Genomic DNA, 27,497 nt, shown 5'->3' with positions numbered 1-27,497 from the left:
TTCAGTATAAAGTTGTCCATTGATTTGCAAGAGCGATTTGCCATTTAGTGGAAGTTTCCCAGGGCCATTGTTGTTGATCCTTTGAAAAGAACAACAATAATTTTGAGGCTCAAAACCTATAAGCTGTGAGGGTCACCTATGCCCCTTGATAATCCAGGAGGCAACATGATCAAAATATGGAAGTGTATTCCATGGGCTATTTGATGGTTCAGTGTGCCCAAGGTGTAGCTGCTCTTGTACCAATTGAGCAGCTGCCCTAAGTTTCTCCTGAGAAAGGGGCTGTTGGTCTACCCATAGAGGATTATCTGGTTTCCAAGTAATTGGGTCTGCACAATGCATTATTGAGGTAGCAGGAGCTACCAAGGCCCCTATGCTAAATTTGATATCCTAATCCACACCTCTGGTATTGGGTGCCACTTCTATGGGGGTGAGAATTTCTCGCTGTTCTTTCCCCAGACCCTTGATGGGCAAAAATCCCCGATCAAGCATCTGAATACTGACTAAACCATTTGGACTGACAAGCAACACTCCCTTGTTTTTATTTATTTATTTATTTTTTATTTTTTTGTATTTTTCTGAAGCTGGAAACGGGGAGAGACAGTCAGACAGACTCCCGAATGTGCCCGACCGGGATCCACTCGGCACGCCCACCAGGGGGCAATGCTCTGTTGTGACCAGAGCCACTCTAGCGCCTGGGGCAGTGGCCAAGGAGCCATCCCCAGCACCCGGGCCATCTTTGCTCCAATGGAGCCTCGCTGCAGGAGGGGAAGAGACAGAGAGGAAGGAGAGGGGGAGGGGTGGAGAAGCAGATGGGTGCTTCTCCTGTGTGCCCTGGCCGGGAATTGAAACCGGGACTTCTGCACGCCAGGCCGACGCTGTACCACTGAGCCAACCGGCCAGGACCACTCCCTTATTTTTCAAAACATCTCTACCTCACAAATTAATTGGCCATCCAGGGAGCACATAATGCTTAAAAAATCTAGAATGACCTTCTTAATCTTCCAAATGTAGAAAACTAGAACTTTGATGAGGGGATTTACTCTGCCTTGTAATTCTTGTAATTACCTTGTAATTCTGTGGCTGCTGCATGAGTGGGCCAGGAAGGAGGCCAGTGTAGCTTAGCAATAACAGATACATCAGCTCCAGTATCTAAAAGTCCTTTAAATTTATGCTCATGTATCGTTAATTCAATTTAAGGGCATTCCTGACCTATTTTTTTTTTTTAATCCAATTGGCAAAACCACAGGAGCCAAATCACCAATTTGCTTGGGGCCCCTTTTGCAGGATGTGGCCTGAGAAGCAGAATTAGCATCCTTATACTATTCTTCTAACTGTCTGAATTAGCCGTGAGACACATTCTTTTTTTTTTTTTTTGATTAATTTTGATGGGGTGATATTGATAAAATTGTCTTCTGTCACCTTCTAACTGGTTTTCTTTGTGCCCCTCCCCCACCCCCTCCCACTCCTCCCCCCCACCCTGTAACCCCAACACTGTTGTCCATTTCTCTGAGTCTCATTTTTATGTCCCACCTATGTATGGAATCATATAGTTCTTAGTTCTTTCTGATTTACTTATTTCGCTCAGTATAATGTTATCAAGGCCATCGATGTTGTTGTAAAAGATCCGATGTCATCATTTCTTATGGCTGAGTAGTATTCCATAGTGTATATATACCAAAGCTTTTTAATCCACTCGTCCTCTGATGGACACTTGGGCTGTTTCCAGATCTTTGCTATTGTGAACAATGCTGCCAGAAACATGGGGGTGCATTTCTTCTTTTCAAACAGTGCTATGGGCCCTGGCCGGTTGGCTCAGCGGTAGAGCGTCGGCCTAGCATGCGGAGGACCCGGGTTCGATTCCTGGCCAGGGCACACAGTAGAAGCGCCCATTTGCTTCTCCACCCCTCCGCCGCGCCTTCCTCTCTGTCTCTCTCTTCCCCTCCCGCAGCCAAGGCTCCATTGGAGCAAACATGGCCCGGGCGCTGGGGATGGCTCTGTGGCCTCTGCCCGAGGCGCTAGAGTGGCTCTGGTCGCAACATGGTGACGCCCAGGATGGGCAGAGCATCGCCCCCTGGTGGGCAGAGCCTCGCCCCTGGTGGGCATGCCGGGTGGATCCCGGTCGGGCGCATGCAGGAGTCTGTCTGACTGTCTCTCCCTGCTTCTAGCTTCAGAAAAATGCAAAAAAACAAACAAACAAACAAAAAAAAACAGTGCTATGGTATTCTTGTGGTATATTCCTAACAGTGGTATAGCTAGGTGAAAAGGCAGTTCGATTTTTAATTTCTTGAGGAATCTCCATACTGTTTTCCACAGAGGCTGCACCAGTCTGCATTCCCACCAGCAGTGCAGGAGGGTTCCCTTTTCTCCACATCCTCGCCAGCACTTATTCTGTGTTGTTTTATTGATGAGCGCCATTCTGACTGGTGTGAGGTGATACTCATTGTGGTTTTAATCTGCATTTCTCTAATGATTAGTGATGTTGAGCATTTTTTCATATGCCTATTGGCCATCTGTGTGTCCTCTTTGGAGAAGTGTCTATTCATTTCTTTTGCCCATTTTTGGATTGGATTTTTTGTGTTCCTGGTATTAAGTTTTACAAGTTCTTTATAAATTTTAGTTATTAACCCATTGTCAAATATATTCTCCCATTGTGTAGTTTGTCTTTTTATTCTGTTCTTATTGTCTCTAGCTGTGCAGAAGCTTTTTAGTTTGATATAGTCCCATTTGTTTATCCTGTGTTTTATTTCACTTGCCTGTGGAGACAAATCAGCAAATATATTCCTGTGAGAGATGTCAAGAGTTTACTGCCTATGTTTTCTTCTAAGATGCTTATGGTTTCACGGCTTACATTTAAGTCTTTTATCCATTTTGAGTTTATTTTTGTGAGTGGTGTACGTTGGTGGTCTAGTTTCCTTTTTTTGCAGGTAGCTGTCCAGTTTTCCCAACACCATTTGTTGAAGAGGCTGTCTTTACTCCAATGTATGCTCTTATCTCCTTTGTCAAATATCAGTTGTTGTTAAAAGTGTGGGTTTATTTCTGGATTCTCAGTTCTGTTCCATTGATCTATATGCCTGTTCTTATGCCAGTACCAGGCTGTTTTGAGTACAATGGCCTTATAATATAACTTGATATCTGGAAATGTGATACCTCCCGCTTTATTCTTCCTTTTCAAGATTGCTGAGGCTATCTATTCGTGTTCTCTTTTGGTTCCATATAGATTTTTGGAGTATGTGTTCTATATCTTTGAAGTAAGTCATTGGTATTTTAATCGGCATTGCATTGAATTTATAAATTGCTTTGGGTAATATAGACATTTTAATGATGTTTTTTCTTCCTAACCATGAGCACGGTATAAGCCTCCACTTGTTCGTATCTTTCCTGATTTCTTTTATCAATGTTTTATAATTTTCCAAGTGCAAGTCTTTAATCTCCCTTGTTAAATTTATTTCTAGGTACTTTATTTTTTTGGTTTCAATGGTAAAGGGGATTGATTCCTTGATTTCTCTTTCTGACAGTTCATTTTTAGTGTATAAAAATGCCTCTGATTTCTGAGTATTGCTTTTATATCCTGCCACCTTGCCAAATTCATTTATCAGGTCTAGTAATTTTTTGACTGAGACTTTAGGGTTTTCTATATACAATATCATATCATCTGCAAATAATGATAGTTTTACTTCTTCTTTTCCAATTTGGATGCCTTTTTTTTTTTTTTCTTGTCTGATTGCTGTGGCTAAGACTTCCAGAACTATGTTCAATTAGAGTGGTGAAAGGGGGCACCCCAGCCTTGTTCCTGATCTTAAGGATATTGCTTTTTATTTTTGCCCATTGAGTATTATATTGGCTGTGGGTTTGTCATAGATAGCCTTTATTGTGTTGAGGTATGTTCTCTGTATTCCCACTTTGCTGAGAGTTTTGATCATGAATGGGTGCTGGATTTTATCAAATGCTTTTTCTGCATCTATTGAAATTATCATGTGGTTTTTCTCCTTCCTTTTGTTTATGTGATGAATCACATTGATTGATTTGCAAATATTGTACCAGCCTTGCCTCCCAAGAATCAATCCCACTTGATCATGGTGTATGATTTTTTTCATATATTGCTGGATCCGGTTTGCTAATATTTTGTTGAGGATTTTTGCATCTAAATTCATCAGGGATATTGGCCTATAATTTTCTTTTTTTGTGTTGTCTTTGCCTGGTTTTGGAATCAGAATTATGCTTGCCTCATAAAAGGAGTTTGGAAGTCTTCCTTCGTCTTGAGTTTTTTGAAATAGTTTGAGAAGGAGAGGAGTTAGTTCTTCTTTGAATATTTGATAGAATTCACTTGTGAAGCCATCAGGCCCAGGACTTTTCTGTTTTGGGAGTTTTTTGATAACTGTTTCAATCTCATTTGTTGTAATTGGTCTATTTAGGTTTTCTGATTCTTCCAGATTGATTTTTGGAAGATTATATGTTTCAAGGAATTTGTCCATTTCATCTAGGTTGTCTAGTTTTTTGGCATACAGTTCTTCATAGTATTTTCTTACAATATTTTGTATTTCTGTTGTGTCAGTTTTTATTTCTCCACTCTCGTTTCTAATTTTATTTATTTGAGTCTTCTCTCTCTTTTTCTTGGTGAGTCTGGTTAAGGGTTCATCAATATTGTTTACCTTTTCAAAGAACGAGCTCCTGGTTTCATTGATCCTCTATTGTTTCTTTAGCTTCTATGTCATTTATTTCTCCTCTGATCTTTATTATTTCCTTCCTTCTACTAGCTCTGGGCTTTACTTACTGTTCTTTTTCTAGTTCTTTTATTTGTAGGGTCAAGTTGTTTATTTGAGCTTTTTCTAACTTCTTGAGGAATGCCTGTAATGCTACAAACCTCCCTCCAGACTGCTTTGGCTGTGTCCCATAAATTTTGAGTTGATGTATGCTCCTTATCGTTTGTTTCTAGGAATTGTTTAATTTCTTCTTTGATATCATTGTTAACCCATTCATTATTTAATAACATGCTATTTAGTTTCCAGGTGTTTGAACGTTTTTCAGTTTTTCTGTTGTGGTTGATTTCTAGTTTAGTGCCATTGTGATCAGAGAAAGTGCTCGATATGATTTCAATCTTCTTAAATTTGTTGAGACCGCTTTTGTGCCCAAGATGTGGTCTATTCTAGAGAATGTACCATGAGCGCTTGAAAAGAATGTATATTCTGCTGTTTTAGGGTGAAATATTCTGAAGATATCTATTAAATCGAGTTGATCTAATATGTCCTTTAAGCCTGCTGTTTCTTTGTTAATTTTCTTTCTTGAGAATCTATCTAATGATGTTAATGGGGTATTGAAATCCCCTACTATTATTGTATTGCTGTTGATCTCGCCCTTTAAGTCCACAAAGTCTGCTTTATATATTTAGGTGCTCCTATATTAGGTTCGTAGATATTTATAATGGTTATATCTTCCTGTTGTATTGCTCCCTTTATCATTATGTAGTGACCTTCTTTATCTCTAACTATGGTCTTTGTTTTAAAGTCCATTTTGTCTGATATAAGTATTGCTACCCCGCTTTTTTTTTCATTTCCATTTGCGTGAAATATTTTTTTCATCCTTTTATGTTCAGTCTTTGTGCATCTTTTGATTTAAGGTGTGTCTCTTGTAGACAGCATATGTATGGGTCCTGTTTTCTTATCCACGCAGCTACCCTATGTCTTTTGATTGGATCATTTAATCCATTTACATTTAAGGTTATTATTGATATGTAATTGTTTATTGCCATTTTATTCTTTAAAACTGTATTCCTCTTTTGCTATATTCTTTTTCTCCTTTGACCTGTTTACAACAGGTCCCTTAGCATTTCTTGCAGCCTTGGTTTCGTTGCAGTGAATTCCTTGAGTTTTTTTTTGTCTGTAAAGCTTTTTATTTCTCCTTCAATTTTAAATGATAGCCTTGCTGGATAAAGTAGTCTTGGTTGTAGGCTCTCGTTCTGCATTACTTTGAATATTTCTTGCCATTCTCTTCTGGCTTCAAGTGTTTCTGTTGAGAAGTCAGAAGTCATCCTTATGGGGGCTCCTTTGTAGGTTATAGTCTTTTTTTCTCTAGCAGCTTTTAATATTTTCTCTTTATCACTTAGCTTTGGTATTTTAATTATGATGTGTCTTGGTGTTGATTTCTTTGGGTTTCTCCTTAATGGAGTTCTCTGTGCTTTCTGAACATGTGAAATGTTTTCCAGCCTTAATTGAGGGAAGTTTTCAGCTATGATATGTTTGAACAAAGTCTCTATCCCTTGTTCTTTCTCTTCTTCTTCAGGAACCCCTATGATGCAGATGTTATTTCTCTTCATGTTGTCACAGAGCTCTCTTATAGTTTCCTCAGACTTTTTGATTCTCTTTTCTTTTTTCTGCTCTGCTTCCGGGCCTTTATTTATCATGTCCTCTAACTCGCTGATTCGATTCTCCACTTCATCCATCCTGCTTTTAATTCCTTCCATTGTATTCTTTATTTCAGATATTGTATTTGTAATTTCTGACTGATTCTTTTTTATTATTTCAATGTCCTTTTTAATACTTGCTTTCTCTTTATTTAGTTTTTTTTTAATGACCATCTATTGTTGTTCTGATATCTTTGAGCATCCTAACAATCGTTATTTTAAACTCTGCATCTGGTAATTTGGTTATATCTGATTCATATAGGTCCTTTTCTGGGGATTTCTCTTGGTTCATTTGTGTTGCATTTCTCTGCCTCCGCATTTTCTCTTCACGGGAGTGGCTGTGATCACGTGCTAGGGTGCACAAGCCTTGGTGGCCTTGGCCTTTGCCCCGCCCTTGTGGGTGACTTTATGCTCGGTCCTGAAGGCACTGGCGAGCACCTTTCTGAGCTGCGGGACTCCGCCTGTTTCCGGGGTTTCGCCTCGCCCTTGTAGGAAGAGCCCGCTCATGGAACAGCTGCTAGCCTTGGCTCTACCAGCCTGGCAGGACTGTGTGCCCATGCTCAGCTCAGTAGCGGAACTCCACCTGTTCTGGGCTTTTGGCTCCACCCCCACAGGAGGAGCCGGCTCCCAAGTCAGACCATAAGCCTGGGTTGCACGGGCGGGGCAAGGCTGTGCTCCTGTGCCCTTGCTCAAGGGCAGGTCTCCACCCCTTCCGGGGTTCCCGCCCTTCTCCCTCAGGCTGGATTACAGGTGGCCCGCTGCTGGGCTTGCCCGCTTTTGCACGCCCCCTCCTCCCCAGCCGGGCAAGACTGAGCTCACAACCTGAGCCCAGTGGTGGCCAGCCAGCTTCTGCCTCTGCAGACAGAACCATGCTTCCGTCTCTCGCTGCCGCCCACCCTCCGGCGAGCCCTCAGCTGCGTGGGTTTGGGCACTGCAGCTCAGACCCTAACACTCACTACTGTAGACCCGAAAGCTCCCTCCTTCTAAGCAACTCTGCTCTCAGTGCCACGGGGGAAGCTTGTTTGGCTGCTCTCCTGCTTCCCTTTGCTGGTATTACTGTTTCTGGGGGAAACATTCACTTCAGATTTGGGGAGTGACTTGTCCCAGGGGTTAGGGTGGCTATCTCCCAAAATGTTTTTCCCTGTTCCTGCTAGAATACACTCTCTTCCTGCTACTCTGGTATTCCCCCCTCTCCCCATCCCCCGGTGCCCCAGGTGAGTGGTTGTGAGAGAGGTGTTCTGCGTGGTCCCTTTAAGAAGAATCCTGGGTCTGAGAAATCAGACTCTTTCTCACAAACAGTATCCTGACTTGTTTCCAGCTAAATACTGTCCTTACGCCTCTTCTGGGCTCTGGGGCTTTGTTCTTGGGGCTCAGGACCCCTCCCCTCTCTGCTAAACTCTCTTCCCGCCACGCGAATCTCTCCCTGCTGCCGTTTGCTCCGGGGAGCTGGGCAGCCCTCTTCGCGTTTCCGCTTTTCCTACAAGTCTCAGTGTGGCTTCTTCAGTGTTCCTTGGTTGAAGAGTCCTCTTAGTTTAGTCTAAAGTTGGTTTTTCCAGATGATAGTTCTTAAAATTAGTTTGTAATCCACTTTGGTTCTGGGAGGTAGATGTTGGTACGTCCGCCTACTTCAGTGCCATCTTGTCTTCGTATATTAAATTTTTTGAGTTATGCTTTTTAGAATTCGTCAAAAAGAGGGGTTAAAAATTAAAAAATAACAAAAAGATTATCTTTTTATGTATATAGATACATTTTTAGTAAGTTTTAATAAATTTGGCAGGTCCCGGCACCAATGTGTTAAGTTTTTTTATTCTTGTGTTTATGAGAAACATGAGCCTGATGTGTCCTAGCTATTTCTTCAATGTTTGGGCATATATTTAAAAGGCAAACTCTCATTTCCTAGTCAATACATTGAAGAATTTCTCTTTTTTTTTATTGATTTAAATTTATTGTTTACATAGATTCAAGTGTCCCACCAAATACATTCTCCCACACCCCCGAATTCCTCTCTATATCCTTCTTGCCCCTTTTCCCTAACACCCTCCCCGCTTTCCTCCAGGATTTGCTCTTCTGCTCTCTATAACGCTGTTATGTGTATATAATTTCACCAAGCTCTTTCCCTTCTCTGATCTCATCCTCTCATCCCCTTTCCCTCTTTCTGCTTTCCCGCTGGTCCCTTTTATCCCTCCTCACATTGTTCATTGAATTCCTCATATGAGTGAGGTCATATGATATTTTTATTTCTTGCCTGGCTTATGTCACTTAACATAATAGTTTCCAGGTCCATCCATGTTGTTGCAAAAGGTAGTATTTCCTTCTTTTTCATGGCTCCATAGTATTCCATGTGTATATGTAGTACAGGTTTTTAATCCACTCGTCCACCAAAGGACACTTAGGCTGTATCCAGATCTTCATTATTGTAAACAATGCTGCCATAAACATGGGGGTGCATTTCTTCTTTTGAATCAGTGATTTGGTGTTCTTAGTATATATTCCTAAAAGTGGGATGGCTGGGTCAAAAGGCAGTTCCATTTTTAATTTTTTAGGAATCTCCATACCATTTTCCACAGTGGCTGCACCAGTCTGCAGTCCCACCAGCAGTGCAGGAGGATTGCCTTAACTCCACATCCTCACCAGCACTTACTATGTTTTGTTTTGTAAATGTGTCATTCTGACTTGTGTGAGGTGATATCTCATTGTGGTTTTAATTTGCATTTCTCTAATGATTAGTGATGTTGAACATTTTTTCTTTTGCTTATTGGCCATCTGAATGTACTCTTTGAAGTGTCTATTCATTTCTTTTGCCCATTTTTGATTCGATTATGTTCCTTGATTTCTCTTATCAATGTTTTATAATTTTCTGAGTACAACTCTTTAAACTCCTTGGTTAAATTTACAGCTAGGTACTTTCTTTGTTGTTGTTGCAGTAGTGAAGGGGATTGTTTTCTTAATTTCTCCTTCAGACAGTTCATTGTTGGTATATAAAAATGCCACTGGTTTTTGAATATTAATTTTATATCCTGCCACCTTGTTGAATTCATTTATTAGGTCCAGTAGTTTTTTTACTGAGACTTTAGGGTTTTTTATGTACAGTATCATATCATCTGCCAATAATGATAGTTTTACTTCTTCTTTTTCAATTTGGATGCATTTCTAAAATCTTAAATCTACATAACTCTTTACTAGATTCTCGCCCCAACCCCCTTGTTCTGTTTACAACAGGACTGTTAACATTTCCATCATTGGTTTGGTTGTAATAAATTCCTTGAGGGTTTTTTTTTTTTTGTACGGGAAGCTTTTTATTTCTCCTTCTATTTTAAATGATAGCCTTGCTGGATAAAGAAGTCTTGGTTGTAGGATCTTGTTCTGCATTAATTTGAATATTTCTTGCCATTCCTTCTCACCTCAAGCGTTTTTGTTAAGAAGTCGGATGTCATCCTTTTGGGGTCTCCTTTGTATGTGACTGACTGCTTTTTTCTTGCAGCTTTTAGTATTCTTTCTTTATTTCTTAGCTTATGTTTTTTAATTATGATGTGCCTTCATTTAGGTTTATTTGTGTTCCTTTTTAATGGGATTCTCTGTGGTTCTTGAACTTGTGTGACTTTTTCCTGCATCAGTTTCGGGACATTTTCAGCTATGATTTCTTCAATCAGGTTCTCTATCCCTTGTTCTTTCTCTTCTCCTTCAGGAACCCCTATGATGCAGATGTTGTTTCTCTTCCTATTGTAACAGAGCTCTCTTAGAGTTTTCTCAGACATTTTGATCCTCTTTTTCTTTTGCTGTTCTGCTTCCGTGCTTTTGCTTATCTTGTCCTCTAAATTGCTGATTCGATCCTCTTTTTCATCCTGCCTGCTTTTCATTCTTTGTAGTGTAGTCTTCATTTCTGATATTGTGTTTATCATTTCTGTCTGATTCTCTTTTATGATTTCAATGTCGTGTTTTTTTTTATAAATAAATTTTTATTTAAATGGGGTGACATCAATAAATCAGGGTACATATATTCAAAGAAAACATTTCCAGGTTATTTTGTCATTTAGTTCTGTTGCATACCCATCACCCAAAGAGAGATCGTCCTCCGTCACCCTCTATCCAGTTTTCTTTGTACCCCTCCCCCTCCACCTCCTCCCTCCTTCCCTTCCCCCACCCCCTGTAACCACCTCACTCCTGTCCATATTTCTTAGTCTCACTTTTATGTCTCACCAATGTATGGAATCCTGCAGTACTTGTTTTTTTCTGATTCGCTTATTTCGCTCCGTATAATGTTATCAAGATTCCACCAATCTGCTGTAAGTGATCCGATGTCATCATTTCTTCTAGCTGACTAGTATACCATGGTGTATATGTGCCCCATCTTCTTTATCCTGCCTTCTATTTTTTTTTTTACAGTGATTAAAAGCCTTTAAGCAAACTCTTGGCCAATACAGCAAGAATCCATAAAAGAGTAGTGTCCTTAACATGTTCACCAAGTCCAAGTTGGCCCCATCACCATGTCAAATCCCTGAAAAATGCAACCCAACCACAGTTCAGTCTGTAGGATCTGTCACAGGGAGCAGGAGTCCAGGAAAAGTCCACATCCAGGAAAAGTCCTTATGGCACTGGAATTGTTGTCACCATTCTATACTTTGCAGCTCATGTCCAAGTTCCAGTGACCGTTGCTTCTAGCTGGGAATGATTCAGGTAGACTGGAGAAGCCATTTGCAGCATGCGTGGATATGGAGCTTCTGTTCTCCTCTGCCTGGAGAGATGAGACCAGGTAGCTTTTCCCTGGAGCTCTGCGACTGTGGCATGGTAAAGAGAACCTTGGGATACACTAAGCAGTCTCGGTGTGGCTTCTTCAGTGTTCCTTGGTTGAAGAGTCCTCTTAGTTTAGTCCAATGTTGGTTTTTCCAGATGATAGTTCCAAAAATTAGTTTGTATTCCACTTTGGTTCTGGGAGGTAGATGTTGGTACGTCCGCCTACTCCAGCTCCATCTTGTCTCTCCCTCAATGTCCTTTTTGAGGCCAGATATCTCATTGTTTAGGTGATCATGTTTTCTATCTATGATTGCTCTAAGATCCTTGACCATCCTCACAATCATTATTCTAAACTCTGCATCCGGCATCTTAGTTATTTCCATTTCATTCAATTCTTTTTCTGGGGATTCCTCTAGTTGATTCATTTGAATTGCACTTCCCTGTCTTCCCATTTTGTCTCGATATAGACTGCTCCTTCAAGTATGTTGTTTGTGTAGCTGAGTATACGGTTGGTGTTGTCTGACTCCAGCTTTCAGTTGTGTAATTTCTAAATCTTCCTGGGATGGCTTCAGCTGTTTGTAATCTGCTGTGGGCTACTTGTCTGCTGCTACTGCTCTTTTTGCTGTTTGCAACAACGTTTTCTATGCCTTAGCTGGGTCAGGTGTGAGAAGCCTTTCCTTGAGATACCACTCTAACTATGGTTGTTAGGTCTTGAGCTGATTCTCTGTATCTGGCCGCTGGATATACTGGCCCTGGAACTAACAGGCTGGAATCTGGCGAAGACCAGTGGGAGTCACCGCTTTTGACTAGCCCTCAGCAACCTTCTTGGAGCTACAGGCGATCCATAATCATCTTCTCCTCATCTGACACCTGATCTTCCTAGTTGGCCATCTTGGTCTGCTCTGAGGAATTCCTCTCTTTCTACTCTTAATTGTGTTGAGTGTGGAAAACACCCACCCCCACTATACATATCGTCTTAACTTTACACCAAACAAAGGATAGAAGAAACTTGCCTCCAGTCTTTCCGGGGAACATGAGGGGTAGTGTAAACTATCCAGCACCACAGCTTAACAGCCTTTTGCAACCTAATCAGGCAAGTGAGGTGGGGGGTTGGGCAGACTGTCAGCTTACAGCCAATTCCCCACACCTCTGTCCCCCCAAAATCTAAACTCTAAAAACCCTGTTGGTTTTTTGGTCCCCAACAGGCACATATTTCTCTGGAATACCATAGGGCGCACCTGGAAATCTTCTAGGGCACACCAGTGTGCCCTGGCACACAATTTGAGAACCACTGCTCTAGGGGCACAATGATGAGTAAAAAAAAAAAACACCGTTCTTTCTGTCATGGGCAAGAAGGAAGAGCTATAACTACATTAAAAATGCAAAATTGCTCCAATTATAAATGCTACAAAGAGGTAGTGTTTTGTGAGTTTATAATAAGTATTAAACCAGACCAGTCAGGTTCAGGTATGCTTCCCTAATAAAGCAATATTTTACCTGAGATCTGAAGGATATGTAGTGGCTCATTAGGCGAGGATAAAATGAAAGGTGAAGAACTTTATAGGCAGAGGGAACATGTAAAGAAGATAGGAGAAAATTGAGAAAGAGATGTTGACCCTAACATTTTTGAAGGTCTGGAATGAAGAGAACAAGGAAAAGTGTAATTCCAGATGAGTTAACAGAGAACTGTGGAGGTCATGTTTATAAGTTAAGACTTTATCCTAATGCCTGACCAGGTGGTGGTACAGTGACCTGGGATGCTGAGGACCCAGGTTTGAAACCCTAAGGTCTCCAGCTTGAGCACAAGCTCACCAGCCTGAGCACAGGGTTGCCAGCTTGAGCATGGGATCAGACATGACCTCATGGTTGCTGGCATGAACCAAAAGTTTATTGGCTTGAAGCCCAGGTCACTGGCTAGAGCAAAGGGTCGACTGGAGCTCCCTAGTCAAGGTACATATGAGAAGGTAATCAGTGAACAACTAAGGTGTTGCAACTATGAGTTGATGCTTCTTATCTCTCTCCCTTCCTGTCTCTCTCTGTCTCTCTGTATCTCTCTCTTGCTAAAAAAATAAAAAGAAAAGAGAGAGACCAAAACATTGTTTGATATATCCATTAATCTCTTTTTGGTGCGCTTTGTTTCTGTATCTGAAAGAAATATTTCCTAGACTTTCAGGTTGCAGTGATTTTAATTCACATTGTTAATACCTTAGTACCTAAGCAGTTTTTTTCTAGTTCCACAGGAATTTTAGCAGAAAAAATAAAACAAATACAATTTCAAGTATCTAGATTAGAAAATTTGATCACTTTTATGGTAATATATATATATATATATATATACTTTTTTTTTTCCTTCCTAATATAGGGGACTTTTCAAGAGCTTGGGATGTTCTTCTTGACCACATACAATCGGCAGCTCTCAGCAAAAACAATGAAGTGTCTCTGGCTGCTCTGAAAAGCTTCCAGGAAATTTTACAGATTGTGTCCCCTGTTAGGGACTCAGAGAAACCTGAGACTCTGCCTGCAGTTAATGTACCTGTGCCTGTCCTTATAGGGTCCATATCAGGCCCTGGACTAAGCAGGCCATTTGTAAGAACAGATTCCATTGGAGAAAGACTTGGAAGATATAGTAGCTCTGAGCCACCTGTAGTTACTGATGAGCTTGAAGATTTGAATCTCTGGTGGGCCGCATGGAATACTTGGTATAGAATTGGATCTGAAAGCACTAAGCCTCCTGTTACTTTTGATAAACTGACTTTCATTCCCAGTCAGCCTTTCCTTACAGCTTTAATTCAGATATTTCCAGCTCTCTACCAACATATAAAAACTGGTTTCAACATGGATGACTTGCAGAAATTGGGAGTCATATTGCACAGTGCTGTTTCAGTCCCAATAAGTTCGGATGCATCCCCTTTCATTCTTCCATCTTATACTGAAGCAGTTTTGACAAGTTTACAGGAAGCTGTACTTACAGCTTTAGATGTACTTCAAAAGGTAATAGAATTTTAGTGGCTGTCTTAAGCAATAATGCATATGGTTCGCTGGAATTTTTTTACTTTGCTATATATATTTTTGGGGATAAATTCTGGATCATCAAAATTATTGTGTATGTATACTTTGGGATAAATTTAGGATTGTAAAGCTATGACATTCTAACAATATTAGAATGGAATTAGAACCTGATTACACATGTGTGATCAGTTACCACTTGTGTGCTATAAATCATGTTTTCCAATTAACTGATTGCATACGTCCAACTGGAATGATGAAAACTTTTACAGTAAGAATGGTGGTTTCTACTACATTATAATACCTCCTAATTTCCCCTGGAGCAAGTCTAGTTGAGCCATAATTCTTTAATCCCTTTAATCCTATTAAACAGAAAAACAAATTGTGTAGAAACTTAAAATTTAAGAGAATTTAGCATTAAAAAATTGTTACTGTAGTGATACCAGTTTTCCACAGTTGAAATAAAAATAGCTATTTTTAATTGCAGTGAGGGAAAAGTAGCTTCTCAGTAATTACTTTTTTCCCTTGATTGACCATGCTCATAAATTGCTTATAGACTGCCCTAGAGGGAATGGAAAAGTTATTCTATCAGAATAGAAAAGAAAAGCCACAGGCCTTTTGGAATGCCTATAATATACAACTCTCATTCAGATGTTTAATTCAAATATTTATATATGTGTATAGGATAATAAAGAAGAAACAAGGATGCCAAAAATTTGTTTCAAGGGAGAAAAGTATGTAAAAACAAAACTCGGCTTTAGCTTTAAGCAGTAAATTGAATCATTCATCCCAATTACTGGGAATTTGTTCTGAGCTTTTAATGACTTTGAAAATAACATACCTTCAAACTGAAACTTAAAAAGCTTTATCGTTTTTCATTTATATCAATTGATATTTTGCATTATTAATTTTTACTGTATCCATTGTTTTTTTACTTATGATTATGTAAATGTTTCATAATGCTGGAATGTAATTCAACATGGGGTCTTTAATATTTTTTAACCGAAAAATTAACATTTGATTATCTGTAAGGGTGTTTTTATTTTTTATTCTATGGGTATTGAATTTATTTTGTTTTGGGACTTTGTCCTAAAACTAAAAATCTATTCAGCAAAACATTTTATTGATTAGAAGCTATTTTCCTTCCTAAAGGAAAAAGTCATTTTTGATTTTATGTTTACCCTTATATTCAGGGTCACAGTGTTCTTTTTGGTTCTCAAATCACTAGTTCCCAACCAAGTTAACTTAGTTATATATGCTAATATATATAATATATATATATATATATATATATATATATCACATATATGTGTGTGTGTGTGTGTGTGTGTGTGTGTATTTTGCCAAGATATTTTGGCATGCATGGGGTCACCTGAGAATTTATCTGCTTAAGTTCTGAGACCAGGAGACTGCATCTGTCTTGTTTATTGCTAAACTTCCTAAAGGTATATGGCTAGATACCCTGTCTCCCTTCATCATACTGCTGGAGTTGTACTCCAGGAGACACCCTCACATTGTGTGTGACATGGTGCCATTGGCATTGTGCAGTGAAGCTGTGTCTTCTACTTGTAGGGGCAAGTTTCTGAATCTCTCTATACTTCAGCTTCCTCATCTGTAAAATGAAAAGAATGAATCTACAACTTTTTTCCCTATTACATGGGATAACATTTGCAAGATATTTTGTGCCTGGCACAGTTAAACATTCAGTAAATTTTAGTTTACTGTCTTCATCATCATGTTCTGTATATGGCAGGTACTGAATGAATTATTGCAAATGACTTCATGATATAAACTTTGAACCATGCCAGAGATTAGAGGTCTTGTTTTCACATACACAGTTTTCAAGGACTAAGAGGAAATACTGTTCAGATTGCTTATTGATTCTAAGCTTTTGGGCTAAAATCTGCTATCAAATTTATACTATAGCCCTGGCTGGTTGGCTCAGTGGTAGAGCGTCGGCCTGGTGTGCGGGAGTCCCAGGTTCGATTCCCGGCCAAGGCACACAGGAGAGACGTCCATCTGCTTCTCCACCCCTCCCCCTCTCCTTCCTCTCTGTCTCTCTCTTCCCCTCCCGCAGCCAGGGCTCCATTGGAGCAGGGTTGGCCCGGGCACTGAGGATGGCTCTGTGGCCTCTGCCTCAGGCGCTGGAATGGCTCTGCAGCAGAGCGACACCCCAGATGGGCAGAGCATTGCCCCCTGGTGGGCATGCCGGGTGGATCCCGGTCGGGCGTATGCAGGAGTCTATCTGACTGCCTCCCCATTTCCAGCTTCGGAAAAACACCAAAAAAAAATTATACTATAGAGGTTTTTTTTATATACAAACTTGAGAATACTGAAGGAAAAATACCAATAATAACCTTTTCTTAGGTAGAGTTTGTTGTTAAAAAAGAGCTGACTTCATATTATGCACTTTAAGATCCCAGAATAGCTTTATAATCTATTATAATGCTATTTATATGTTTTATTTTTATAAAGGACCACAGATAATCAAAATGTGTAATCAAAGTTATTATTTGACGCTAAGCTATTTCCAGAGAAATTGTTATAGTTTTCTCAGTTCTCTGCACATGCTTTTAGGTTGGGTTTTTGTTGTTTTTTTATAACAGTAATTGAAAATAAAATAATTTACTTAGGGTAGTTGTCTATTTTCCATTGTAATTACTAATAGTTTACTTCTAAGAGTTAAAATTTAGCAAGAGGTTAATAAAGAAAAAGGTGAAACTATTAGAAGCAGTCAATAGAGATAATTTTTTCATCATTCGGGTTCTTCATTCATTATTTCTGGTAAAAATAGCTAAATAGTAAACAATGGTATTACTTTTTTACATTATAATTATAAGTTGGTCTAACTCTGGACTGTTTTACCTAAATTTCAGTTATAGATAAATGGCTACATCTTCTCTGAGAGAAAATAAAACTTAATATATTATCTGACAGGTTAAAAAAAGCCATGGGTTGCATAAAAATAGAAATCTTGTAAATATCTTTTAAAATTTATTTTTTAGAGCAAGAGGACGGGGCGGGGGAAAAGAAAAAGAAACATTGATTTGTTTTTCACTTATGTATGCATTGGTTGGTTGATTCTTGTGTGTGGCCTAACCAGAGATCAAACCTGCAACCTTGGCATATCAGGATGACATTCTGTGTGTGTGTGTGTGTGTGTGAGAGAGAGAGAGAGAGAGAGATAGAGAGAGAGAGAGATAGACAGACAGACAGACAGGAAGGGAGATAAGAAGCATCAGTTCTGTGTTCACCTTAGTTGTTCATTGATTGCTTTCTCATATGTGCCTTGATCAGGGGGCTGCAGCAGAGTAAGTGACCCCTTGCTCAAGCAGCAACCTTGGGCTCAAGCCAGCAACCTTGGGCTTTAAGCCAGTGACCATGGGGTCATGTCTATGATTTCATGCTCAAGCCAGCAACCCGTGCTCAAGCTGGTGAGCCTGTGCTCAAGCAGGATGAGCCCCCACTCAAGCCGGCAACCTTGGGGTTACGAACCTGGGTCTTTGTGTCCCAGTCCAACATTCTATTCACTGAGCCACAGCCTGGTCAGGCCAGGACGACATTCTAACCAATTGAGCTACCCGTCTAGGGCATAAATATCTTTTTAAAGAAATTCCTTCAGCCTGACCAGGCAGTGGCACAGTGGATAGAGCATTGGCCTGGGATGCTGAGGACCCATATTTGAAACCCCAAGGTCGCTGGCTTGAGCGTGGGCTCATTTAGCTTGAGCACAGGATCATAGACATGACCCCATGGTTGCTGGCTTGAAGGCCAAAGTTGATGGATTGAGCAAGGGATCACAGGCTCAGCTAGAGGCCCCCCCCCCCAGTCAAGGCACATATGAGAAAGCAATCAATAAAAAATTAAAGTGCTATAGGTATGAATTGATGCTTCTCATTTGTCTGTCCCTGTCTGTCTCTCTCTTAAAAAAAATATTTCTTCAAAATTTAAATGCTTTGAATTTTGACTTAGTATTTTGGGTGTCCCTGAAGTGTAGATTGGTCATTTTTTTTGTAGGCAGAAATATATTTTAGACATTTTATAAATAATATCATTAAATATTTTTCTCTCAGAGAAAAATAAACATGTAAATATGTAAACGGAAATATGAAAAGATAAGAGGAAACAACACATTGATAGAAAAAATATAAGATTTTATTTTAAGCACCTTTGACATTGAATTGATAATTAAAATCTACAATATTAAGATGTGAATTTTATTGTTTCATCAAATTATTTGTAGCAATAAATTTATTAAAACATTTAATTTTAATTTTTATTTTTTTGTATTTTTCTGAAGCTGGAAGCGGGGAGAGACAGTCAGACAGACTCCCGCATGCGCCCGACCGGGATTCACCCGGCACGCCCACCAGGGGCAATGCTCTGCCCACCAGGGGGCGATGCTCTGCCCCTCCGGGGCGTCGCTCTGCCGCGACCAGAGCCACTCTAGTGCCTGGGGCAGAGGCCAAAGAGCCATCCCCAGCGCCCAGGCCATCTTTGCTCCAATGGAGCCTTGGCTGCGGGAGGGGAAGAGAGAGACAGAGAGGAAGGAGGGGGGGGTGGAGAAGCAAATGGGCGCTTCTCCTATGTGCCCTGGCCGGGAATCGAACCCGGGTCCCCCGCACGCCAGGCCGATGCTCTACTGCTGAGCCAACCGGCCAGGGCCACATTTTAATTTTTTTAAATCAAGTCTATTCAGATATATTAGACATTATTAAATGTATACTACCCTATTAAAACTAATATATAGATTTCTTATAGAAACAACTTTTCACACATGATTTATTTTCCCAGTTGTAATGCACATGATTGTTGAAGTCAGTGGACCAGAATGGTACAAAATCAGCTGTCATTTTAATGAACTGATCTCATCACTTAAATAGAAGTCAGTATCAATGCTTGGTCACTGAAGCATTCTTAATGGTCTAACCCCAATGGCTGTATTACTGAACAAATGATCAAATTGTAGGGCCTCAGAATTGCCTGATATTTCTCTTAAGTGCTTGCCCCTTTTCTAATCTGTCAAGTAAAAAATCTCACTTTTTATTAAAGAGAAAACATTTTTTTATTGATTAGTACATTTAGCCTATATTTTATTCAATAATAGTTTAGAATAGTTTAAATGTCCTTCAGGACTTATCAAAGATTACATGATTCATAAAATAGGGCAGTCTTTAAGATTATTTGGTTAAATAAGTGCATATAACAGTAAAGAACTTAATGAAGTTCAGATTATGCATTCTACTGTTCATATTTTGCTTTTATAGGCCATCTGTGTAGGACCAGAAAACATGCAGATAATGTATCCAGCTATATTTGACCAGTTACTGGCATTTGTAGAATTTTCCTGTAAACCTCCACAGTATGGACAGCTAGAAACAAAGCACATTGCAAATGCAAAATATAATCAGGTAATTTACTCTATATTGACTCTTAAGACTTCATGGCTTATAACTACAAGTCAGTACCACTTCAAATGTACTTGATTATCTGAGAAGATTTTCATTCACAAATAAACTTTCATATGTCTGGTGACATATGAACATAATCCGTGTTTTGTTTTGTTTTGTTTTTTGCTTATGATTTCCATTTTCCAAGTGGTTCTCCAGGAAGTTTGGCCTTTCATGTTACTTTGTAGTATATCTTCTTGACTGCTTCATCCCACTACAAGATGGCTTCTAAATCCTCAAGACTAATCTTACCTAAAATAGATACTTGCAATGCAAAATGAAGATATCTCTCTGTGTTAAATAAGATGTCTACTACTGGTGTGAAATTTAGTTGGATTTTACATAAAAGACTTTTTTAGCAATAATTGGCGAATTTTACCTTTGTTTTGGCTTAGAAAAAAGTAAATTTCTAAATGCATGCACATGCTGATTTTGTTCACACAATATAAAAATTATAGTCCGAAAAGTAGTTTTAATGTGTATTAACTTTTTTCATTCTATTTGTCTTGCAACACAATGGAATCACAATAGATCCAACTTTTTGCACCGGTGAGTTAAATTTCCTAAAATTGTCCTAACCTATTGGCAACAAAGTACATCTTTTGCAGTTCTGGATAGAATGTTCTATGTACTTTTTCTGATAGTTTTAAATTTTGCCTGGCTGAAAAATATTATTTCATGAAGTATATGTCTCTTTGAAAACTTTGCATGTAATATAATCTGACCTAAAAACCAAAGCTTGAACTTTAAGACAAAGAAGCATTCTCTTTGAAAACAATGTAGTTTCATTTAATCTCATTTTTTTAACTCCATGTGAAAATATTACTTTCTAGGCAGAATGGGTAGCCTTGAATTATGTACCATTTGCTGAAAGGTCTTTAGAAGAAGTTGTGGATTTATACCAAAAAACAGCCTGTCACAAAGCAGTGGTGAATGAGAAAGTACTCCAGAACATCATTAAGGTATTTCTTTTTTAAAAAATTTTTATACTTGCCAGACCAGGTGGTAGCACAGTGGATAGTGTTGGACTGGGTTGCGGAAGACCCAAGTTCAAAACCCTGCAGTCCCTGGCTTGAGTGCAGGCTCATCTGGCTTGAGCATGGGCTCACCAGCTTGAGCACAGGGTGGCTGATTTGAGTGTGGGATCATAGACATGGTCCCATGGTCGCTGGTTTGAGCCTCAAGGTCGCTGGCTTGAGCAAAGGGTCACTCGCTCTGCTGTACCTCACTCTCCTCAGTCAAGGCACATATAAGAAAACAGTCAGTAAACAACTAAGGTGCCGCAACGAAGAATTGATGCTTCTCATCTCTCTCCTTCCTGTCTGTCCCTATCTGTCCCTCTCTCTCTGTCTCAGTCACAAAAAAAAATTTTGTACTTTTATTTGATGATGACAATATTGTTGAAATAACTTTTTAAGATAGTGTTTTATCATATATTAAGATAAATTTTAGAAATATATAATTTATATTATTATTTATACTGATTTTCTCTAACGTTCATGGATAATATATAAGAACCCGCTTTTCTAAAATGTGAGAAGGTATTTTTAGTGAAAAATATTTTAAAGTCAGTATGCACTAGATTTTTAAAATATTTTTATTGATTGATTGACTTTAGAGAGAGAGAAAAACATTAATCTGTTGTACCATTTATTTTGCATTCCTTGGTTGATTTTTGTATGTACCCTGACTGGGGATTGAACACACAACTGTGGCATATTGTGGCATTTTAACCAAATGAGCTATCCGGCCAGGAGTATATTAGATTTTTTACAGTTCTTAAATTTTGCCACATAAGACAGTGAGTTGATGATCCTGTTTCTTAGGATAATACTTCTCATACTTTGAAGTTGATGAACATTTGGGGAGAGATTCACAGTGCAGCCCATTGATTCAACTGATCATGCATACTTTTAACAATCATTTATTTGTCAGTTATAGTAGAATGTAATATTATATTAGTTTAGGTATTGACAGTTATACTGCTCACAAACATTAGGAGGTATTTCAGAATGAATATGAAGCAATAAAAAAGAAGCATTTGATTATTTTTTATTAAACAAGAACATCAGAAAAGCAAACAAGTCAAAGAAAGTTGTTTGATTATGCAAATGAGATGCAGAACCGGCTTCTATTTCATTGGTGAAAATGCAGTATACAAAAGGCTGAAAGCACTGGAGTATCTGCATGTTCCCTGATCCCCTAACTAGTTTAAAAATTCATCTCTTGTTGACTGTGTCACATTTCTCCAAAAACCCTTCTTGTTTTTTCCTCTGCTCGTCCATAGCACATGAATGTACCTTCAGTTTACTGAACAAATACAGGGCAATATAAACAGTTGTCGTTCCAAGGCCTTTCTCTGTTCCAAGGCTCATCCTTCTTTTTGTGCTCACCCTTTTCTCTTAGCACCTTTTTCTGTTGGTGATTCCTTTTTTCATTTTCCATTCAGCCTCTTATACTTTATCCTGGAGAGATGGCTAAACCTTTTTTACATAACCTTCAATTTACTTCCTACTCAAACTGCCATCTTCTTTCAGCATTCCTTATTTCCAAACTCCTTTAAACAGCTTGTGTCTTTACCTAGTCATTTGTAACCTATTACATGCTGACTAAATTCTATATTGTGCTACAAAAGCTTACTCAGAATTACAAAGATCAAATCTTCAACTCCTAAACCTTTTCTATCTCTTTGTCTACCCTATAACTTGGCACTGCCCTTGTCTTCTTAAAATTCTTTCCTTGATTTTTTTGTCCTTTCTATCCCTCACCACTCACCCTATCACAACTGTCCTGTCCTCATTCACTGAGAATATTTTTTAAGCACTTCTGTTACCAGGTACTAATTAAATAGTAGAGATTAAAAAGAATGAGATAGTTCTTACATTTACAAATATAATATAGGGAAAATAGAAAGGTAACAAATAATATAGTGTGTTAAGTGCTGAGTGGAAGTAGCTTACATTCAGTTAGACCTGCCTTAGATTAGTGCCCTTACTACTGAATGATTTTGGGCATATGAACTAGTCTGAGAGTGTTTCTCATTTGTAAAAGAAGTATAATACCAATACCATTTTTATATCTTACCTAAAAAGAGAATGAATCAAGATACATCATTTAAGGGTATTTGCCAAGTAGTCAATGTGAAATAAAAAGTTAGTTCCTCCCATGGAAAAGGAAGGGGAGCCTAGGGGACTTTGGCAAGGAATAATAGAAGTGGCACTTGAAGAAGGACTGACAGTTTAGGAGTAAAAAGGAGCGAGAGATAGTTATAGGTAAATTAAAGATCATGATATATTTTTTTAAAATGTTGAGAATTTTAGTTTAGTAAGGGGACAGGGCCTGAAATAAGTCTGAAAAGGTCGTTTTAAGTCTTATAAGCCATCAGAAAGAATCAGAGTTTATTCTTTAACCATTGAAGTGTTGAACATTGAAGAGTGATGTGAATTAGTTTGCTCTTTTTTTTTTTTTTTTTTTAAGCAAGAGAGAGATAGACAGGGACAAACAGAGAGAAAGGGAGAGAGATGAGAAGCATCAACTCATAGTTGCATCACTTTAGTTGCTCATTGATTGCTTTCTCATATGTGCCTTGACCAGGGGCTCCAGCAGAGCCAGTGACCCCTTGTTCAAGCCAGCGACCTTGGGCTCAAGCCAGTAACCTTGGGTCATGTCTGTGATCCTTCGGTCAAGCTGAGTTCACAACGCTGGTGAGCCTCTGCTCAAGCCAGATGAGCCAGTCAGTGCTCAAGCCAATGACCTTGGGGTTTTGAACCTGAGTCCTCAGCATCCCAGCCCAATGCTCTATTTACTGTGCCACTGCCTGTTAAGGCTTAGTTTACATTTTTAAATAAATTAAACAATTTCTTTCTGTACTCACAAACACTTTATTGACCCACTTGCTATATTACATTGTGGTTTAATTGGTCAAGGCTCTTTCTTTTCCAAAAAATGTGAGCTATATGACAGCAGGTACCTAATTTCCCAGTTCCATGTGCATTTACTGATTGCACACTATATTCTAATTTCCATATTAATTGCTTAAATATTTAAAAAAAATAAAATGTATAAATTGGCCTGTCCAGGTGGTGGTGCAGGCGCAGTGGATAGAACTTTGGACTGGTATGCAGACCACCCAAGTTCAAACCCCCGAGGTCGCTGGCTTGAGCCTAAGGTCTCTGGCTTGAGCAAGGGGTCACTCACTCGCTCTACTGGAGCCCCCTGGTCAAGGCACATATGAGAAAGCAATCAGTGAACAACTAAGGTGCCACAACAATGAATTCATGTTTCTCATTTCTCTCCTTTCCTGCCTGTCTGTCCCTATCTGTCCCTCTCTCTGTCTCTCTCTCTTTCTCTGTCCCTGTCTCTCTCGCTAAAAAAAAAAAAGTATAAATTGACTAGATTTGCTGTGTTTAATGTTTCTTTGATTTCAGTAAAATATTAATTATGGTAATAAATTATACTCTTACCTAACTTGAATTATAAAATGTTAACTCAGAATGGCTCTTGTATAATGTAGTATTCTTTATTTGCAAAGGACATAAATAGGCTCTGACTAGCTTCAAGTATAAAGACTTTTATTGCCCTGCTTAGTTGGAAAATTCAGGGGGTGGGTCTTAGAATTGGTTGATTTGGAAATTCACTATTATCACCAAAAAAATTTTTTTTCTCTGTATTCTGTTTACTAAGGGTTGACTGTATTCTATGTTTTCACTCATAGTTGTATGCTATAAATGGGATTGTATGTACAGAAGGAGGGATGTGTATGTGTTAGTTTCTATTACATTATTATTCGTAAATTCCTTAAATTAACCTTAAGTGGAACTGCTTCAGTCCCATGTCTAGTCTTGAACTAGTGATAATAGCCAGTGAAATGGAGTAGATTGATTTAATAAGCTAATAATCTCTTTACCCTAATTCCAATCTGGAAGTGGGTTTACTCTCCCCAAAGCATATGGAAAGAGGAAAAGGGTGGATCCTGGGTAAGCTGTTATCTGTTAGTGGAAGAGGTCCATTTCATGCCAATATTTAAAGGTTCATATGTGCACTCAGTAATAATTTGTATGCAGGATGATGAAAGAGAGTTTTATATTCATACCATAACATTGAAGTGTGAAAATTTATCTCTTTATCTTTCTCTAACTAGAATTGTTATAGCAGCAGAATTTTCACTCTGATGCAAGTTATCTGATAGTATGCTGATACTACTAATTGATGCTGCTCTGGGATAGCTTGCCATGGTAGTTTGGTCAGTCTAGTCTTCTAGTTCCATGAGAGACCTATGACCAGACAAGTTCATTCTGAACTACCAAATTAGTTCTTTAATGGTTAACAGTAACCTGTCTCAAAAGTTGATCAATTACAAAGTTCCACCATCTTAGTCACTATACATAACTCAGATTCTTTACTCCTGTATCTGCAAGGGTTAAAGATAAAATAAACCATCTTCTTGAGTGAGCAATTTTACTAAAATATTTGGAAAATGAAAACTTACATTAAAATGTTAAAGTACAGTATAAAATTCATTGAACTTCTGAGATAAAGCATAAGATTTCAAATTATTGATGCTTTAGGCCAGTGGTAGTCAACCTGGTCCCTACTCGCCCATTAGTGGGCGTTCTAGCTTTCATGGTGGGCGGTAGCGGAGCAACCAAAGTATAAATAAAAAAATAGATTTAACTATAGTACGTTGTTTTATAAAGATTTATTCTGCCTAACTTAGCGAAAATCCAACATAAAGCACTTGGTAAGTAATTATTATTATATGCTTTAACTTGCTGTAACTCTGCTTTATAAATTTTATAAAGTAAAGTTACTTCCCTACTTTATAAATCACCATTACTGTGGAACCAGTGGGCGGTTAGAAAATTTTACTACTAACAGAGATACAAAAGTGGGCGGTAGGTATAAAAAGGTTGACTACCTGTGCTTTAGGCTATATTTATTCTCCCCTAACCATTAGTGAAAAACATATGGTAAGTTGTCTTGATCTTTCTTGGATGGGAGAACCCCATCAGTCAAATTATTATCGGCTAGGAGAATTATGGCAGATGTTCTAATTCCATAACCTCAAACTGATCGAAGCTGCAGAGTTGTAAGTTTCCTACTCTTACTCTTAACTTTTCAGATAACACCCCTGTTTTTTATGATGAGAAACTGAAGTTCAAAAAGGTTGTTACTTTTTCAGGATTATTGGTTATAAAATAGAGACAGGATTTACTCTTTTTTTTTTTTTTTAAGATTTTATTTATTCATTATAGAGAGGGGAGAAGGGGGAGGAGCAAGAAGCATCAACTCCCACATGTGCCTTGACCAGGCAAGCCCAGGGTTTTGAACCGGCAACCTCAGCGCTTACCAGGTTGATAGAGACAGGATTTAAAAGTACATCTTTCTAGGCTGTAGGATTTGAGGATAACTTATAATTGGTCTTTCTAGAAAATAACATCAGACTTAAAGAAAATGCCTGTGCTATTATTTTTTCTCTCTGCTATCATTCTTTAAAGTTGTACGTATATGTTTTAATAAGTACTTATCTTAAACTGTCTTTATTTTTCACAGACCCTGAGGGTTCCTCTCAGTTTGAAGTATTCCTGCCCTTCTGAAAGCACGTGGAAGCTAGCAGTATCTTCTCTCCTCAAAGTTCTTTCTATTGGGCTACCTGTTGCCCGGCAGCATGCTTCTTCTGGAAAATTTGACAGTATGTGGCCAGAACTAGCCAACACCTTTGAAGACTTTCTCTTTACTAAAAGGTCAGTGCATTTATTTTTGCAATTAGGACAATCTTTCAAAAGTAAACATACTTTTGACAGTATAATTGCTTCTTTTTTTTTTTTTTTTTTTTTTTTAATTTTTTCTGAAGCTGGAAACAGGGAGAGACAGTCAGACAGACTCCAGCATGCGCCCAACCGGGATCTACCCGGCACGCCCACCAGGGGGCGACGCTCTGCCCACCAGGGGGCGATGCTCTGCCCATCCTGGGCGTCGCCATATTGCGACCAGAGCCACTCTAGCGCCTGAGGAAGAGGCCACAGAGCCATCCCCAGCGCCCGGGCCATCTTTGCTCCAAGGGAGCCTTGGCTGCGGGAGGGGAAGAGAGAGACAGAGAGGAAAGCGCGGCGGAGGGGTGGAGAAGCAAATGGGTGCTTCTCCTATGTGCCCTGGCCGGGATTCGAACCCGGGTCCTCCGCACGCTAGGCCGACGCTCTACCGCTGAGCCAACCGGCCAGGGCTATAATTGCTTCTAAAACAGTATTTCTGATTTTTCCTTAACAAAGTAATTGGTTATTGAGAATCCTAGATTGTATACAAAGCACAACTGGATTAGGCATTTATCCATTTGTACATCATTTGTGACCAATGGAAATTTTGTTCTTTACAGTGGTTTTGGTTTTAAGATAAGAATCTATATGTAAGATTATATGAATGTATTCTAATTAAAAACCATGGTTTTAAATTGATGAATCCAAGAAGATCCATTTTTTTTTTTTTTTTAAGTGAGAGGAGGGAAGATAGAGACAGATTCCCACAAGCTCCCTGACCGGGATCTACATGGCAACCTCCATCTGAGGCTGATGCTTGAATCAACTGAGCTATCCTCAGTGCTTGAGGCCAACACTCGGATCAACCGAGTCATCCTCAGCACCCAGGGGCAATGCTCGAACCAGTCGCCACTGTCTACAAGAAGGGGAGAGAGAGAGAAGGGGGTGAAGAAGGGGAAGAGAAGCAGATGGTTGCTTCTCCTGTGTGCCCTGATCGGGGATCGAACCCAGCACATCCGAACACAGGGCTGACGCTCTACCCACGGAGCCAGCTGGCCAGGTCCAGAAATCCATTTTTTTAAAACCATGCCCATGTGGCATTACATGGGGAAAGCAATTTCAGAAAATCAGTGTTTTGCCAAAATAAATAAATCAGTGGTA

The 27,497-nt window shown here is 39.1% G+C and overlaps 1 protein-coding gene across 2 annotated transcripts in view; it reads left to right on the top strand.

Annotated features, from left to right (window-relative positions):
• MON2 (MON2 homolog, regulator of endosome-to-Golgi trafficking) overlaps positions 1–27,497 on the top strand; it is a 188,946-nt gene that overhangs the window by 110,186 nt on the left and 51,263 nt on the right. The window contains exons 26-30 of one of the 2 annotated variants that reach the window (XM_066369319.1): positions 13,491–14,119; positions 19,402–19,545; positions 20,116–20,133; positions 20,418–20,546; positions 26,137–26,327. In XM_066369319.1, the coding sequence (XP_066225416.1) occupies positions 13,491–14,119; positions 19,402–19,545; positions 20,116–20,133; positions 20,418–20,546; positions 26,137–26,327 (1,111 nt within the window). The remainder of the gene's footprint in view (positions 1–13,490; positions 14,120–19,401; positions 19,546–20,115; positions 20,134–20,417; positions 20,547–26,136; positions 26,328–27,497) is intronic. The other variant, XM_066369320.1, reaches the window with a different exon arrangement.

The sequence above is a fragment of the Saccopteryx leptura genome, chromosome 2, assembly GCF_036850995.1.
Source record: "Saccopteryx leptura isolate mSacLep1 chromosome 2, mSacLep1_pri_phased_curated, whole genome shotgun sequence".
Lineage (NCBI taxonomy): Eukaryota > Metazoa > Chordata > Mammalia > Chiroptera > Emballonuridae > Saccopteryx > Saccopteryx leptura.
The sequence above is the reverse complement of the archived record's forward strand: the minus strand, read 5'-3'. Positions and strand labels throughout refer to the sequence as shown.